The 18,624-nt window shown below is 31.5% G+C and overlaps 2 protein-coding genes across 4 annotated transcripts; one reads left to right on the top strand and one right to left on the bottom strand.

Moving 5' to 3' along the window:
- Positions 1-1,481: 1,481 nt before the first annotated feature.
- On the bottom strand, positions 1,482-6,840 carry LOC18592555 (Thioredoxin superfamily protein). 3 transcript variants are annotated; one of them, XM_088808779.1, is made up of 11 exons: positions 6,532-6,840; positions 6,363-6,429; positions 5,446-5,525; positions 5,288-5,308; positions 4,121-4,201; positions 3,940-3,993; positions 3,791-3,859; positions 2,438-2,500; positions 2,074-2,156; positions 1,907-1,972; positions 1,482-1,802 (listed from the first exon to the last, which is right to left on the bottom strand). In XM_088808779.1, exons 1-11 carry the CDS (start codon positions 6,775-6,777, stop codon positions 1,760-1,762), a joined length of 873 nt encoding a protein of 290 aa, XP_088664905.1. In that variant the 5' UTR covers positions 6,778-6,840; the 3' UTR covers positions 1,482-1,759. The 3 variants fall into 3 exon arrangements, with proteins under 3 accessions (XP_088664905.1, XP_007019422.3, XP_007019424.3); XM_007019360.3 differs by lacking the exons at positions 5,288-5,308; positions 5,446-5,525 and having other exon boundaries at positions 6,364-6,429; positions 6,532-6,838; XM_007019362.3 differs by lacking the exons at positions 5,288-5,308; positions 5,446-5,525; positions 6,363-6,429 and having other exon boundaries at positions 6,532-6,839.
- Positions 6,841-15,844: 9,004 nt separating this feature from the next.
- LOC18592554 (glycolipid transfer protein 3) lies at positions 15,845-18,409 on the top strand. The gene is made up of 6 exons (XM_007019358.3): positions 15,845-16,259; positions 16,366-16,421; positions 16,676-16,806; positions 17,467-17,602; positions 17,944-18,087; positions 18,176-18,409. The coding sequence occupies exons 1-6, from the start codon at positions 16,100-16,102 to the stop codon at positions 18,209-18,211; spliced, it is 663 nt and encodes a 220-aa protein (XP_007019420.3). The 5' UTR covers positions 15,845-16,099; the 3' UTR covers positions 18,212-18,409.
- The last annotated feature ends 215 nt before the right edge of the window (positions 18,410-18,624 follow it).

Raw genomic sequence — 18,624 nt, 5'->3', positions numbered from 1 at the left:
TCTGTTTCAGTGAAGATACAGAGACCTTAAAGCTCCATGTTCTTGAAAGGGTGCATTGCTCCTAGTCATGTGACTTCAAGCTATCTTAGGCCCACAGATGGCTTATGCTACCATATCAATCTCTAGTGGCTAAGAACGCAAGCAACCAATGACAAAAGTCTTACGTTTTATGGAACTTTTTCTTACAAGCAATCTGAACCTTATTAACCGAAATATTAAAATACTATTATTTGCAGACAGCCCATCTAGGTTCAGCCATACATTACTTTATCTTCTTATTTTCAAGCAAGAAATAACAAATTTGAGCATTTTGCTCATCTTTTTTTCTTTCAATTGGCCAATTATTGTTTATACAGGATTTCTTTGGATTTAAATCAAATGACAACAAGCAAGCGAACAGATTTCCTTTTTCTATTTTACGTAGAAGCCAAGTGTGAAAAGTTCAACTGTCTCAGGAAATCTGAGGTTCAAATTTTTTATGATCCTGGAGTTTAACGTATTCCAGCTCATCCCAGAAACATGATATAAACAAGCAAGCAAATCATAGAACTGACCCATGAACAAGAAGGAATCAACTTAATTAGAAGGGGATAACTGCCTTTTTGGTTCGAGTTTCATCTAAGAGTGTGGTAGGGCCCCATTAATCATTCAACAAACATTACAAGACACTTAGGATGTACTCTAATAAACAAGACATAATCAATCTGAAACATATCGATTATGACAGATTAACAGTGGTAATATATATGGTAGCCAGAGCACACTTCCATTTTGTAAAATAAGCAACTTCACAATGTACCAAAAAGAATATGCAACTTAACTCTAGTTGAAAACTACACCAACAACCAAATTAGTCATTCGAAATTTGTGGCATTTCTAATGCAAATGCTTAGCAGTCGCTGTAAGAAGATGCATAAATATGTCCAGAGACATTAACTGTAGGCTTAGGTTTTAGTATGGTAGAGACTTGTAAAAAAATAAACTGCCCATGCCTGAGCTACCATATGTCAACATGCTTACATTCTTGCCTGTGTTTATACATTTATCTTGCAGTATTTGCATGGTAGGGAAGTTGTAACAGTGAAGATATAACATTTAATTTGGCACCATGGTAGGATGAATGAGGATGTGAAGGGAAGATTTCATAGTTGTCAGTAGCAAAGCACCATACTATAATGACTAATTGTCAAACCCATCTCACTGCACCAGTCAATTTTTGCACCAAAACAAAAAAAACTACGATTACCTACCATATTTGCATATCTTATCTGCTGTTCCAAAGAGCTTTTTGCAAAGAAAATGATTAAATTGTCAGACTGTTGGTTAATCTTACTCTTGCACTTCTTTCAATGTCTCCCAGAAGTATGAATGCAAAACTAGAGAATGCTGTCTGATAAATCCACGATTCTTAAGGGATAAGAGTAGCCAAGAATTTAACTGCAAGTGATATTGCATGCCAACAATGATAAGCCTGACACCAGTAACCAGTAAACTTTGTAACAGCTTTTAATCCATATGTAGAGCAATTCCTATATACAAAATTACAAGTCAGATTACAATTACATGTTGAATCTTTTCATATCCACTGTGCTTTCAGGATTCCAAAGAAAGGAACCTGTTGGTTCATGGAACTTTATGACAAGAAAAATAAGTTGCACTCCAGTATTATCTATTTGCACTAAAAGGAAATGCCACTTCTCTTAGCAAATGTACACTCACAGATTATGTTCTTTAGATAACTGAATAAAATTGTTGCACACTACGAGCTTTTTAATGGGTGCCACTTTATGCTGCATCCAACACTATTAGCAAATGGGAAATAATGACTTTTAGTGTGTAACACGTCAAGTCAAACTGTTAAAAGATAAAATTAAAAAAAAATGGAAGTACTAAAGGAAGAGCGCACCTTGGTTTCTGAAATGATGGTACTGGTTGGCCACTAAGAACACGATCTATAGCAAGGCTTAAGTCCCTAGAAATCATTAAACAAGCAGATTGATTAGTAATGCAACAGGAGGAGAGGGGAGTTAAATTGTTAATTACATATTTAAGCTTAAAATTACAAAAGCCAACCTTCCAGTAACAGGAACATTATTACTTGGCCGTGAATCATCAAATTGCCCATGATATACCAGCTCAAATGGCCTCCTGCCAGCCTGTTAAAAAGGAAGAAGTTAGCAAGTTATTGTTATTATTATTCTCAAAATACTTTTACATGACTCCAAGTCTTAATCCCACCGCACAGAGTCTTCTAAGTAGATCATGTTCTGATTAATCACAAATTTTCTAACATTCAAATCTTCATGGCATGGCAGACTGCCTACTTATCATAGCCAACCTGCTTAGCGCTGGTTGCCTGTAAAGGTAATCAAGAGCAAAACCAACAATTTGTGCATTTTTGTGAGAAGATAAAATGAGTTACACAGATTGTGGTCACCTTTTTAAATAGAAAAAATTCTGGTGTACAAACTGCTCCAAAATCTCTTGCAACATCTTGAGTCTGCAGTTAAACATATTTAACTTAATCGATACAAAACTTTTAAGGAGAAAATCAATTATGAAGCAAACTAATGTTATTCAGATGCTTGAGTAATCAAAAGACAGATAAGTACACCTCAGAGAAATGTGCCAGATTTAAAGCTCGAATAAGAAAGAAAAAGATATTAAGATATTTAATATCTCCTTAATCATGTTAACATGCCAGATAATTGTGGAAACAGAAAAGAGATTTTAAAGTATTCTTTTGTAGTACGCTTTCTGTCTTATTTTCTTAGTCATATTCTTGCAGTCCTAAAGTTTTCATATTCCTTGTGGTCTCAATTGACATGTTTTATTTTAGGATAAAATACCCCCACACCCTTAAGTTTTAATCGAAATTCCAGGCAGGTCCATTAGTTTTTGAAATGGATAAGGGAGCACCAATCGATGCTCTCCTATTTTTTTTAAAATTAATAATAATAATTTTTAAAATTAATAGAGAGTAAAATTGTCATTTCAATATTACCACGCCATCAAACTAATGGAAACACTAATGGTTGACTAACGGCTAGACCTATTTGTCTGGCAAAAGATATCTTTTTGGGGCAGAATACCCATTTTGAAGACTAATGGACCCATTTGGAATTTCAATTAAAACTTAAGAGATGGGGGTATTTTACCCTTTATTTTGTTGTAAAGGGATGCCAAAGTTTCTCTCATTTAACCAATTTTATATCTGATTCACTATTGTTGCAATGAAATAACTGTAATATTTTTTAAGCTACATCAGTTAAAACAAGACCATTTGTGTTACTACTTCCAGTACAGCTACAGTTATCTGTACGCTAAAACTAATCAAGGTTTGTATTTTACAATTTTCAGACCTAATTAGTGTCTACTTATAATATTTGAAGTTGCTTTTTAAGTTTGTATAGTCTTAGAATCCCGCAGTCTGAACAGTGCTTAAACCTACTGAAAATCCTAGGGAAGATCAAAATTTTAACTACACCAGTACCAATTTAGGCAGGACATTTTGTGATTGCATGTCTATACATGGCATGAACAATAAACTACAAAAAATGTGCTTGAGATTATAAAAGAAAACAAAAAATGGCAATGAAATAACAGGCAAATTCAGCAATCTTAAATCTATAATAACGTTGAAATTTAAACAAACTGCGAATTTTATAACAATGGAAGAAGCATAGTTTTCGAGGTAAAGATAAGAGGCATATTCTAATAATGTTTCATTTTTTTATACTATTTTTATACAAAACAATTACAGAGAGAACAAAGGGTAGCAATGGCATACCTCATCATATAGGTAAGGGAAAGGATAATTATATAGTTTCGCCTCTTCTGCCATAAATTGTGGCCCATCCTGTGAACAACAGTTCATTCAGAGAAACCATACGACAGCCTCAAAGCAGCTTTATTCTCAAATTAGGGGATAAGTGGAACCTGAGGGTGAGTGGCTACAGAATTCGAAGATATTGCAACAACTGCAAGCCCTTTCTGTAACAGAGTGCAATATATATTGTAATTTTAATCTTGTACTGTCATTTATCTTTTCAAAGTTCCTTTTGCTAACAGGAAATGAAGCAGGATGCAAAGCCCAGCAAGAGGAAGAAGACTTAGCTACCTTCATATAGAAATTTGAAAGCTTCACAATATCCTTCTTAAGGTGCTTAACAAATGGGCAGTGGTTGCATACAAACATAACCTGCAAAACAACATGGTTACAATAAATCTTATGATAAATACATGTCAATATAAAGAAAACAAATGCAGTTAATCCTCAAGAATCAAGAAGCTCATTGTGGCATCTTATTGTTATAATTATTAATTATTTTGAAAATGATAGTGTAATACTTATTATTATTTATGTTTTAAAAAATATTTCATTCTGTTAAGTGGTTCAAACTTTCCTGAACCTATCTGTAAGTGGCACCATAAACCAAGTCCATTTGCTATGTTGGTTCAAACTCACAATCAATATATATATGTGTAATCATAATCATTCAACTCTAGATAACTCAACAAAACTATGACGTTTACTGTCAGATTTTCAGAATATCCCATTAGTTTAGCTAGTATAACTGCTCGTGCTTCTTTACATCAAATATGAAGGATGCACTTCACACAGGGGTATATACAAGCCAAGTTAAAAAATATATGATACTAGTAAATTTTGGTTTGTTCAAGTTTTAACTGGGACAAATATTTGCCTACAACCTTTCCTACTTGTATGAAATTGGCATTGTCCATGGGAAAAGTGTAGCCCTCTTTCATTTACTACGTCTGCCTCATTAAGAGATACTAGATTCAACAAACATGAGAATATATGGTTGTACTTCCATGTAAAAGGGTGCTAAATATAGTGAAAGGTGTAGAATAGATGGTTGTACATTAAGACACGTGAAAAAAAAAAAACAGAGTTGAGCAGGGATGTTGAAGGACTACTCTGGACAATCCACTACGTGATGTTTATTTATAAATGCACTGTTTACAAGCCCCATGACATTTACACTTTTGCCTTGTGTCAAAATCAGCAATTAAGGTTCCACCTTGGAATATGCCCTTGCCACATAGTTCACAGATTCAATTAAGTGGACCAAAAGAACTCCAGCTATTCCTAAGCAGCAGATACAGGCAGACATTCAAATCGATTTAAAAAAAAACCTCCAAAAATACCTTTTTATCCTTCTGGATTGTTACAAAAAGCCAATGTAGTAATTTTCCTATGCAAATTAACAAACCTAAATCCAACCATAGCATCATTGTCAAACTGCCATCCATGAGTCAGCACCTGAAACTGAAAGAACAGGTGCTTGTTGCAATGACTATTTGGAGCTCTTTTTTTTTTTTTTTTCTCAATCACCATAAAATATATTAAGTGAAAGAAATAGCAAGTACAATAAAGCCTGGGTTTTAACAAAAAAGAGACCCCAGGCAGCGAGATATAACCTTCTTGCAAAGGTAACTATTTGGAGATTTTACATTCTGGAAATTTAACATTCTTGAATAATTGGCTGAGTCACAATTATTTTGAACACCAAATCAAAATGCCAACACCAATGATGTTGATGCAACGATATCATAACCATGATATTGGTCATTTGTTCAACGATAATTCCTGTCACAATCAGTTTCCTTTTAAAACCAGTGATGCCACTAGGTCTTAAACTAATACTAATAAATCCTTGCATTTTCCAATTGGAACAAATCATCTCTTTTAGAAAAATAAGCAATGCCCCTTTCTAGTTTGAACCCTTATTTTGTCTTTGCTTTCCCTTGTCAAAAACCTCAGTTCTAATTATGCGCTTACTCTCATCTTGTGACAAGCATAGTGATATGGCACTGACACAATCCTTCTTCAAATAAAGCATAACACATCATAAACTGAGCCATTGCTGTATAAATAAAGAACGATGAGACAAATAATATACATTCCACCTGACAGTCACCCCATTTTCAATCATTTCAACTCTTACCTCAGTTTAACAATACCCCAATTTATGAATTAATCAAATCCAATGCACCTTTCTCCTAATGATTCACCTTAAATTTTTCTAAAACTCAATACTTTCACTATCTTATAAGAAAACAAACAGGAATTTCATATCTTATGCTATTGAAAAATGGTAACATTGAATATCCCAAAACTTAGAATGCCTTACTTTTACAAATTTCATAAAAGAAACATACTTCAACTACCTTTAATGGAAGCTCAATAGATTCCAAATAATCCAGAACAAGGGCGTAATTAGAGAATAAAACACGGATTCTTTTTGCACCCGTCCAACAAAAGAAAGAAACGAAAAGACCAAAACATAAATAAAAAAAAAAAAAAGAAAACATTGCAAGAAAAATATGAGTTATTACCAATAAAGCAGGATATGATTCAAAATCTTCCAAAGTCCAAATCTTCCCAGTTAAAGGCTCTGGCAACTGCCCTCCAAAGGAATTAAAATAATAGTAATAAAATACAGGCAAAAAGATTAATGTTTTCAACGTGTAAAATGTTTATGTTTCGATAAAAAAAAAAGAAACCTGGAAATTGGGAGCCCTGAAACCAAGGGAAACGCCTTCGGACTCAGCTCTTGCAGCTCGTATAACAAACAGCTTTTTTCTGTCGGGTTCATTGTTCCTTATCCGCACCGGCCACAAACCCAACTTCGAAGATGACAACGCCGTTACAAATGATGAAGCCTGGATAGATGCTAAACTGCGCGAGACAGACAGTAAACGTACGCCTGTTGTGGTTGCTGATACAGCTCCACCAACAGCAACCGCCATTGCTTTTTTTTTTTTTTTTTTGTTATAGAAATCTGCTCTAACGGCAAGGAAGCTAAACTGACACTGAAAAGAATATAAAAGTTAAAGCTGTCATCTTGGGTACATGACAAGGGTAATCTTGTCTTTGTGCGAAATGAAAACATGGGTTAATCCAGCTAGGTTGGGCAGGCGAGAATTAGCCCAATGTATAATTTTTGGGTAATCTTGTCTGTGTGCGACATGAAACCCATTATATACGGGCTCGTAAAGCCCTGACAGACAGTCCCTTAAGACCGTCTTGGAGGTTGTGCTACTCATAATTACCTTCGTTTTTTTCTCAAGCAAAAAAAAATTATTTTTTTAGCAAAAGTAAATATTACCATTTTAATTCCCCTTCCATAAGATAAGATGTATTAAAAATAAATAATCTTATTTCATGCCCAAATCAAGTGATGTTACAAGTTTGGTTCTAGATACAAACCATACCCAATATAAACTTTAAACATCTTCAACAAGTAATTCCTTCAAAATTTAAATCTTGTCCCCGTCAACTTTTATTTGTTGTAATTAGCACCAGAGTTTTGTGATAATGTCATCTTAACAAATTGTTTTATTTCAATTTTTTTTAAGTTGAGATTTTTTAAATAGTTTTTACCAACAAGGAATGATTACAAACACAAGTTGCAAATATAATCTTGGATGCTCTCTTAGAATATGTGAAAAGTTTTTGCTTAAAATAACATAAGTAGCATTGATTCTTAAATTAATTTTCCTATACGAATCTAATAGCATAATTTGTAGGAATATATAAATGGAGACATTAATATGGTTGCTTGATTTATAAATGATAACTCGATGAGTAAGATTAGAATATCATGCACCCTTTTATTATGTTCTTAAATCTCACATTTAAAAAAAAATTATTAAAAGGACATATATATAGTAATGGATTCATGACATGATAATTTAAATTTTTGGGTTTAAATGAGATTCTAAGTCACATATTTAAAGTTTTGCTTGGTTAGAGTGAGAACCACAATGAAGAAAAGGTGAAAAGGGTTAGCCATCACAAGGAAGAAGAGTAAAGGGTTACTTGCGGCTAGAGTGAAAGCCACCCTTAAAATAAAGGTTACTTGAAAGAGAAATACGATTATCCAGAGAGGAAGATCAGGGCTAAATCATTAAGGTAAATATTGGACTTATATATATATATATATATATATATAGATGGAGTGATAGATTTATGAGCGGATAGTTGCTTAGTGGATTCCTCGAGGCATTCAAGCACACAACACCTTTCTTTTAACGGTGAAGTAGCAATATATGATTTGTCATGTATCGAAAATACTTCTCATAAACTATGAGCAACTATTGCCTGATCTTACACGGAAGAAGTACTACAAGTGAATACAAAAAGCAAACAAATGTTGTCAGCATGTTAACACCTTAATTAATCAACCTAACACCACTTGAATGGTTATTAAGATTCTTAAAAGAAAAGGACTCACACTAATTATTTTACATCATCAAGTGGCTTATTTTATCTTCTAATTAATACAGGCGCAGCCTGTATTGTACTCTCTCTCTCTCTCCCTCTCTCTCCCTATGTATATATATATTGTTATCTAAACTATTGTGGGGGTTATTGCCCTCAAAGAATCTTATCGCATTCACACTTTGAGCTTTGTGATACACATCTTCAGAAACCATATATGTAATTATTTTTATTTTAACTCCTATATGTTTATATCTTAATCCAAGTTCTTGGAATAGCTGTCATATATGTATGATGCAAATTAATTTGGACTTTTTTTCTTTGCCACAAAAAGAATTTGGATCCTCACTGAAAATTTTCTTTTTTTTTTTTTTTTTGTGGGTTGATGTTTAAGGTTTTGGGGGTGGGGGAGGATTTAAGGTGCTCCAATTGAAGAAGGGTGTCATTTTCTAACTGTTTTCTTTTGATTATTGTTAATTTATTTGATCTCAAAAGGTATCCATTGCATTTTCACACCTGCCATATGTCAAGCATTCTCATCTACTTTTTGTGATTAAATTATAAATCAGTTTTCAACCCAGGTTTTAGGAAGATAAACATTCCACTTGATAGCTAATGTACCAGCTAGCTACAAAAGTTCTTGATTGATGACAGTTTACTATTAATTAATATCTGCAGACTTGTTCCCTGTTAATCTTACACAAAAAAAAAAAAATCACTTTAGAAATAGAGTTTATATTTAATATACTGATAATATATAATTTTTGTTATAAAGTTTTACTTTATTCTAAAAATATTTTTATTTCTCTCCAAACACCCTCTCACCCGATCTCCAAATTATCTTTTATTTCTTTACTTACATACAATGTGAAAGTTGATTGGCCTGGCTGCGAAGCAACCTCAGCTCATGAACCATGAGGTGTCTGTACAGCAGATAAATGGTTCAACCTTTGCCCTGATTTTGTTCGGCAATCAAGATTCTACTTCTCCATTGTTGTATTTCTTCATTCTTTCTCGATTTTTTGGGTTGGCTGGTTCTGCTTCTCCAACTTTGAACTTCAAGCCTACGTAAAATCCAAGAAAGAATTTCGGAAATCTACCATGATTATGTGAAGAATGAATATTTTCAATTCATTCATGATTACTAGCCTAATTCTCACTTCAACTATGGATGTATCTTAATTATAAACTATGTTTGATCCATTCAAAGTTGGCAAAGCAAGTCTTGCCATTTTAATCCTAAAAATTGATTTTTAATCTTTTGTGAGTACTTCATGAAATAAAAAGTCTTGACAGATTGATTGAAATTAAATTAAAAAAGAAATAGAATTATATTTATTTTTTATATAATTAAATTTTTTAAAAATTATAATGTTTATATTAAATTCGTAACTAGCTTAATTTACTTCTATCAAAAAATAACATTTGATATGACGATATAAATCCTTAAACATATCGAACACAAAGTCTCCTCATTTTTCCTAAAAGAAAATGACACAAGCCCTTCTTGGCTATAATGAGACTGCCTAAACCTCTTCTCAGCCTAGGCAGGTAAAGTCTACTGATTATGACCTAAGGCCAAATGCAAAATGGTGAGTAATTTTGATAGTATAATAATTAGTAGAATGCAAAAATAATTTGATAACGACCTGATGAAGTGAAACACCTTGGTTTTCGTACTAGTTAATTACTATGGTAATTTCGTAAGCATTACTTCTAGAAGAATGAGCATATTATGGATTCTGTCTATGTTTTATTTTTTTTTTCTCTTTTTTTTTTGGAATTTTCTACAATTTAATAAATGCAACATGGAGCTTTTCAAGTTTTAACTATTCCTCCTATTTTTCACTTTTCTTATTTTCCTTATTCAACATCATATAACAACTCAAAAAAAAAAAAGAAAAAGAAAAAAAATCAAAATTTGCAGCCATGACCACCTATCTGGTCACTGCACCAGATCCGACGGTCGTTCTTTTTCTCTCACTTCTCTCTGCCTCAGTCTTCAATGGGTCAATTCAAAGCTGCCAAAAAGATGGATGCATCTTCATGAACAAAAATGTTTTTTTATCGATGATTAAACTAATATTAATAATATTGTAAAATATAAAAACTAAATTTGTAGAAATTATAATAAAAGATCAAATACAATATTTTCGTATAATATAAAAATTAAATTCAAAATTTGGCAGACATTTTCAATGTATCTATATATGAAGACTACACCTGTAATAGTTTGATTATCGTGTGAATGAAGGTGCCACTAAATTCAATACAATTGATGAGTTTTTTTTTTTTTTTTTAAAGGCTGAGTTCATAACTTGAATCAAATTTCAAGCCTTACCAAATAGTGAAGGATTGAGCAAAAAGTAGGATCAATTAGCTAACAGGAAGATAGGATTTGAAGCTTATAATAAATTATGCAATTAATTTTTATATTTTGGTAAAGTAGGTGATTTAGTTTTTTCACAATAATTTGTAAAAATTAAATTTTGATAATTTTTTAAAATTAACAATGTCAATCTAATTATTAACAATATTAAATTTTTTTTGTTATTCATATTAACATATTTCTTATTAATGTGACAATGAATATGATGATCTTTTAATGATGACGTGATTTTTTTTATCTATTTCACAATATTTTTTTCACTCTTTTAAATTATGGAGTATTTTTTTTATAATTAATAGAAAAAAGATTTGAATCCTACTCTTTAGACAGGAGGATAATGCACAAACCGATGAACAAAATACTTGGGTGCATAAAAATTTAATTTTTCTCTATGTCACAACACTCTTTTTCTAAATTTTAAAAATCTATTCGTAATTTTGATTTGTTTCTTTTCTAATCCTATTTAAAACTATTAACTCACCCCAGAAATTTTATATCCACACTTATAAAATCCATATTAGTAATTGGTCAAACCATATCGACATTACTGTTACATTATTCATGAAATGTCCCATCATTATCATCATATTGTCAAATTCAATATCACATAAAAAATGTCATATCAAAATAACCAAACATTGTATCGGTATAGATGATGGAAATTTTTTAATATATTGAAGTGATATTATTAATTTTAAAAAATATAAATATTCAATTTTTACAAATTATTATACAAAAAATAAATTTACTGTTTTAATAAAATATAAAAACTAATTGTATAATTTAACCAAAATATAAAATATAAAATACTTCATCTGGATATAATTAAGAACCAAAACCATTCGGCATTGTTAGGTTACAATATTCTACTCTTAATATCTCAGTTGGTAACAATATTTGACAAAATTAAAATGCAACACTTCACCAACAATATTACGCTGATAATATTGTTGAATTTAATTTCCACCGCTGATGTTGGACAAAAGATTCCGTGGTGGAATAAAAATGCACTATTATAAGTAATGTTTGTCGTAGAATGTTGTTGACTTCTGGGAATATGTCCTTTGTTGTACTGTTACATTTGCAATCCAAGGATGCCACACTCACTTGTTGACTTTCTGACACTAATGCATATTGGTTCCAATTTTCTTTATGCATAAGAGGCAGAACTTGTTGCATCTGGATTTGGTTCAATAAATGGTTATAGATATATATATATATTCTTTGATTTAAGAAATTCATCTTTCTTCAATAAGAAGAATAAAAAAAGGTTTGCTTGTTCATAGAACTCAAACTTGACCTATTTTATATACCTTTTATTGATGGAAGTTTTTATTTTTTGATTGATCAATGCCCAGTTTTTGTTCTAGGCGCAGTGAACTGCAAATTATTTTTTGCGATGCAGTTAGAGACTTTACCGTCAATTGTTTTATGTAATTGTCCAAATTTCTCATGTCCAAATCAAGTTATTATACCACGAAAAGTCTTCTTCTAAACAAAAAAAAAAAATTTGAAATGACAAATTGGTTGTTGAATATATACATTCATTTTTCAAAAAAAAAAAATACAAGATTAAACTCCGCATTCCTCTTGAGCCTTAATTGAATGTATAAAAAGCAAAAAAAAAGAAAAAGAAAATGTAAAAGACATCTTGTACATTACTATTGAATCATTGATGAAGTCTATCTAAGATGAGATCTCTAGGCATGAATGTGTTTGATCATTATTTTCAGAAAAATTAAGGAATACAGAAGAGGTGGGTGAATTATTCAATAACCTTTATCAGAAAATTTCATCACTTGTAACCTAAGAGAAACAAGGAAAAAAAGAGTAACCTAAGAGAAACAAGAACTTAAGATTTCCTTAGAGTTTAGGCAAAGCACTGCTCAATAAGATTTGTTCCCTCACGCACCAGCACTAGAGCCTATTAGAACGTTTTAAATATTTACATAATCAAAATATTGATCTTTTACTATTGAGTGAAATAAGCTTCAAATATTCTTGAAGGATTCCATTTCTACAAGCAGGGTTTTAAATATCAGGTCTGCAAGCTATATATATATATATATATATTAACCTATAAGCTTTGATTGGAATGACGTAAGAGAAAATTAATATAAAATGTTCAACCATATCCATTAGTTGAATCATTGCTTACATAAATGTTTAATAATAGTGATTAATTAAATACATAATTAAAAAAATAGAACAGCTTAATTAAAGTTGGAAAACAGGTTCTTTAGTTCTTTTGAGATGCCTAGCCAATAAGCTATATCCATATCGAGTTAGTTGCTTACCCGAGTGAATAAACAATAGGGAAAATAAAAAACACAAATAATTATTTTTAATGAAATAAAGAAGTGAAAACTGAATGAATAAATATGGAGGAAATATCTTTAGATTTATGAATATGATTGCAAATAATTAATTAATAAACTCAATTAAAATAATTATAAACTGGGGCATCTATGAAGAAAAAGTGGCTTGCTTCCCCCCGGCGTGGTCTATGACAGAATAACAACCAACAGAAAGTGTAACTGTCAAGCTGCAGATATATATAATTCCCAGAAAAAAAAATTGCCTTTCCAAATGTTATTATGAGCTTATTTTCTCATTGAAGAGTCAACCTCTACTATCCCAATGGTACCTTAACACCATTTAATTTTAGATTTTTGGATCAACAACCATCTAAACCAACATTACCATAACAAAAGAATTTAAAAGAAAACAAAGAATTAGCAAGGAGACCTTTAAATATAGGCAACAGTATCCATATTTCCTGCTTGAAGATCCCAAGTCTTGAACTTATTGTGGTGAAAATTTTGTGTTTCTTTATGAATTGCAATTCCTAAGTTCAGATTGTATAAAAGTAAAAAATTCAAGGAATATATTATAACATATATAAATAAATAAGAAACTTAACTTAATATAATTAATTACTCACTTCAAAAAAAAAAAGAAACTAAAAACAAGTCAAGCTATTTATGTCTGTATCATTTTGAGTACCAGGGAGGGGAAAAAGGAAAAAGGAGTTCATGCTATTCTCAATCATCCTATGAATTCCAGGTTGCAGATTATTTTTGGTAGTTACAGCAACTTGCATAACACAAATTATCTATGGGAGGTCCCTAGAAATATAAAGAGTGCTACAACCCTTTTCCAATGGTACCACCCCAACAAAAAGCAAGATATATGGAAATTTCCCTTTTTCACTCTTCTCAAACCTTTTGAAGAAATGTTTGCTTTCCAAGCCCCCCAAACACTAATGCTAGTTCAACTTCTCAAGTTAAGGGCTGAGGGCTTCTCAACCTTATATTCTTCTATCTAAAGAAGACTTATGATTGAAAACATCCAACTTTCTGCCCTGCCAGTATCAAAATAATGGATATCAGCAGTCTTTTGTACTCTTTTTTTTAAAAAAAAAAAATTGGATTTTTAATGATTTCCATTTCAAAATGAGAAAATTAATTCTCTAAAACTTTCTTCGCTAGAAAAAATGTCTTAATTCCAATCATATAGTAAATGCTTGAGATTGTGGCACTACCCTAATGCTACATAAATATTCACAATTGGTATTACAAATTATTGGTGAAGTAGCATGGAGTTGGACTCCATAAATTCTCAGCAACATATACTTTATAATAGTGGTGGAGTCCAAATTTCACGTTTGAAGGGACGAAAAGTTAAAGATAATGTTTATAAGTTCAATGTTTGACAAAAATATAAAGCAACTTAGTTGAAAAAAATTCATATGAAAATTATATAAATAAATTCTAAAAATTATTCAAAAAAATCAATGTTAATAATTTATTTAAAATAATTAACTAGCATAATCATAAATAATTTAATAATGATAATAATCTCAATTTCTAGATAAACTTAACAACAAACAAAAATGAACAAATATAATAGCAAAAATTTAAATGGGAAGTAATCTCCTAAAAAATATTAAGGCTATCAATAAACAATTCAATAGGGAAGCAATTCCCTAAAATTAATCACAAAATTTAAATACAATATCAATAAACAATTCAATAAAGAAGCAATTCCAAATAAAAAACTTAATTGTTCATAAGAATCTAAGCAAAAAAAAAAAAAAAACACAAAGAATTTGTAAGAAAGCAATCAAGTAATTTCTAAATAAATAAGTAATAACTAACTTTAGGCGCTTAACCAAATTCGTGTTTTGTTACCTTCAACAAAAAATGGTTTAGACAGTAAATCCTAAATCAAAATCACAAATAAAAATTATTAAATAAAAAAATTTAAAGTTGAAAATATTAAAAATAAAATAAGTAAATAAATCAAATTTATCAAATATGATGATATGAAAATTGAGTTACTGACTAGAGATTTCTTGCACAGAGAATGCTAACATGTAAAAGAGTAAAAAAAAAAAAATTTTTTTATTTTTACAGTATTTGGTAAAAAGAAAAGAGAACAAAAGGTGATGGTTGTGAAGTTTTAGAAAAGTGAGGTTTGAGATTAATTCTATTGCAATAGGTTTTATTTTAGTCTTATTAAAATTAATTGTCGTGGACATCTCATCAAATAAAAAATTATTATTAAGATAAAATTATAAAATTTTCAAAAAATAAAAATATATTAGAAAAGCTTTAAAAGTTTTATAAAGAAGAAATTATAAAATTTAAAAAATATGAAGCTAAATTAGCCCCCCTCCCCTCCGCCTCTGCTCTATAAGTAATATTTCTGTGAAATGAATTTTTACATAAAGTTTCATATATACGGATCATAGATTTGTGGATGGCAAAGACCTTAAAATCATAGAGCTGTAAATTTGAATCCATGCTGAAACCCTGTTGACAACAGTTAGCTGCCTTAGTTCATATCAGAATTTCTGGTGTGTTTTGCTCCCCAGCCTTTTCGGTAGGGCCAAGATGATGACAAATATTCTCTCATACATCGGACAGAAAAGAAAAAAAAAAATTGTTTTAGTTCAAGGACCCACAACAGTTTTAGCTACTCATTGAGATCAAAACTCAGGCTCAAGAGTACAGTTGAGATCTTAAAACCCACCCGTCTCTTGTATACCGTAAGATCACATTCAAATAGCAGTGAGATGATAGCTCTCATAGATAACTCCAAGGTCAAATACGAAGTCACCATCAATTCTTGCAGATAAAAAAAAAATGAATATTAAACAATAATTAACAATAAAAACAACAAATAATAATAATAATAAATGGGCTTCAGGTTAGAGAAGCTACATGTTGTCCAAACCAGCCAGTATTTCTGAAGTAAGAAACGAGTTTTGTTAGTTTAATTCAATCATACATCTCTTAGAGTAAATTCTAAATTCTTAAACCTCTGAAGTCTCTGCCTACATAGTCCATAAAAAAAATTCAGGAAAGTCAGCTGTGAGCCATATAAGGTTATCTAGAATCAAGAAACAAGAATCAAGAATCAAGAGAGGAGATGGAAATTGTTAAGAGACTGAAATGAAGAGAAAAAGGGAAATGGAGAAAAGGTCAGAGTTAAGGTCGGCCATTGACGAGCTGTCCATGATAGCCAAAGTTCAGCCTGGTGATGATCTTGATGCAGCCCATATAGCACCCAAGCCTTTTCTTCATGTCTGTACCTTGATTCTTCAAGTTCTCGGTCAGTTTCTCTTCTTCTTCTTCTTCTTCTTCTCCTCTCTCTTCAGACATGTGGGTCTAAAAATATCAACTCAACTTTCTTTTCCTGCATTTTTGTTCTCTTGCAGATAAGATAGGCCCAACTATGGCTGTCCTTAGACAAGACATTCATCAGAATATCCAGGTTAAAAGTTAAACTACAGCATAATGGAAGCATCTTTCTTCTTAGATTTCCACTTAATATGCATACTTGACTTTTCTTGCATGACAAGAACGCCCTTGTGACTTTTCAACCAACCTTGCAATTCTGGCTTTATTTTTGTCGTTTCACCAATTCTTCCGTGGGCATTTCTGTCCCTGCGAGGACTTTTTTTTTTGTCATTTTCTTGATTATTTGAACATTGATGGAACTCTCTTTTTTCTTCTCTCCATTTTTAGAGATTGGAGATTCTCTGCGAATCCGATCCTACAAGATATTCAAATTTGATTGAGATGTTGAAAGAAGAAGACAGTGAAGGCAATGCAAGAAAAGGTACCAGCTGCAGTAGAGCCTTTCTCTGGCTTACCAGGTAAGCAGATTATTTTTGTAAATAACTAACAGTTCTCTAAAAATATTCCAATTTAATCATAGCTAGCGAAAAGGTTAGCAGATATGAATGAAGCTTTTCTCGAATAATTTAACTTTTTACTGTAGATTCAACTTTGCTTTCTGTGATATTATCATAAGTTAAGATAGTCTGTCTGTCACTCATGGCTGACATATCTAAGTTTAATGAAGGGTCAGGGTCTGCTATCTTTGACCTTCTCCGTTGTAGGTCTTTACTATGTTATGATTTGTCTTTTACTGACAAGCTGTTATTTTTTTTAAAAATTCTTTACCAATTTTCATTGCCCTAGTTGAAGTTTCAAAGAATTATGCTATTTGCTATGTGTGTGTCCCCAGTGTTCATGCTTTAGCAAATGTAAGTAAATAGATGTGGCTCATGCTTTAATGACATTGTTAACATGCATCATTGGCATCTGCAAAAGTAGAGATGAATACAGAGCCAAAGCTTCTCTTGGAAACTTCTTAGCTCGTATTGGTTTCAATTTCCCGAGGAAGAACTTTTATGAGCACACTTGAAGACACATAGATATACTTCTTGCTCTTGGTCTAATATCATTAGTTATGCTAATAGTTTAAGGAGATATTTAATTAAAAGCAAATAAATTTATTTTTCTTTCTTCAGGTCAATGGATTTTATGGTAGATTTGTTAAAAAGGTTGGTGAAGAATCCTGGGCAGAACATGGAACAAGCAGTTGAAGAATCCTATAATATAACTTTGAAGCCATGGCATGGATGGATTTCATCGGCTGCTTTTAAGGTATCTAAGCATTCTTTCTCCTCTGCAACAAAAATTTCCCCTCAGATCTTACTGCCTCCTGAGTCTTAATGATTTAGCAGTTCTTTTTATTGACCTAACCCACTTATTCAACAAAAAGCTTTCATTAGATGACAGGATCTGAGGCTAAATTTCTAGCTTAGGAATAATATTCCAGGACTGCCTAGAATTCTATCTTGACTGCCATTGTTTCATTGACACATGATGTAAGTCATCAAATGTCATGTTCTTAATGTAATGCTTCAGCATTCAGCAAAAGTACTATAACATTGCCTTAACTTGTATCTTGCCTTCACGTGAACTAATAGATGGAAAGTTTACAGGTGGCGCTAAAACTTGTGCCTGATAATGAAACATTCATTAGTCTCCTCATGACAAAAGATCAAACTTATGACAACCTTAGAGAGGATATGCAGACCTTAATTTCATTACTTGTTCCTATACTAGAAGAGATCCACTCTATCCTGGTGAGGAAATATATTTGTCAATATTACTCATAAATGAGTTATCCAGCTTCTAGTTCTTTGTTTAATGCTTATTTTCTTAATTGTGCAGAACTTTTACCGATTGGGTAGGTTAAAGTCTACCTGAGGAGAATATATGGGGGAAAAAGGCAAGAACAAACATATAAAGCTTGGTTTTCATATAGCATGTAGTCTTCTCCAACCCATTTTCTTTTGCTTTAAAAATACATCTGTAAATAGCCTTCTAAGTTGTAAGCAAAAATTTGCTGTAACAGCTACGTTTTCTAATGTATCTAAACATCTAATATAGAGAGGATTCCCTAAACCACTCTTCCATTCTTTGTACAAATTTTAGCATCATCAGGAAAACAACCAATTTATTTTAGCCTTGAATTGGTATTAAAATGGTACTTTGGGGGCCTAACTAAATGAAAACTAGCTGGGGCGCCTGAGGTGAAAACTGTTCAAGCACAGCATTCATTCCCAGTCTAAAGTCTTTCAAAGACAAAAGTTGGAAGTAGATTTAAGAATCACAGAATG

The sequence above is a fragment of the Theobroma cacao genome, chromosome 8 (assembly GCF_053813885.1).
Source record: "Theobroma cacao isolate CCN51 chromosome 8, ASM5381388v1, whole genome shotgun sequence".
NCBI classification, from domain to species: Eukaryota; Viridiplantae; Streptophyta; class Magnoliopsida; order Malvales; family Malvaceae; genus Theobroma; species Theobroma cacao.
Note: the sequence above shows the minus strand (reverse complement) of the source record. Positions and strands in the feature narration are given on the sequence as shown.

Bases quoted from the DNA above. Each gene is read 5' to 3' on its own strand.
- LOC18592555 (XM_088808779.1), bottom strand. From the start codon at position 6,777: ATGGCGGTTGCTGTTGGTGGAGCTGTATCAGCAACCACAACAGGCGTA. The intron at 5,309-5,445 runs GTTATATCTCGC...CATTGCAACAAG, and splicing joins ATAGTTACCTTTGCAAGAAG to CACCTGTTCTTTCAGTTTCA. The intron at 2,157-2,437 runs GTGACCACAATC...CCTTTTTAACAG, and splicing joins AATTTTTTCTATTTAAAAAG to GCTGGCAGGAGGCCATTTGA.
- LOC18592554 (XM_007019358.3), top strand. From the start codon at position 16,100: ATGAAGAGAAAAAGGGAAATGGAGAAAAGGTCAGAGTTAAGGTCGGCC. The intron at 16,260-16,365 runs GTCAGTTTCTCT...GTTCTCTTGCAG, and splicing joins CTTGATTCTTCAAGTTCTCG to ATAAGATAGGCCCAACTATG. The intron at 16,422-16,675 runs GTTAAAAGTTAA...CTCCATTTTTAG, and splicing joins ACATTCATCAGAATATCCAG to AGATTGGAGATTCTCTGCGA.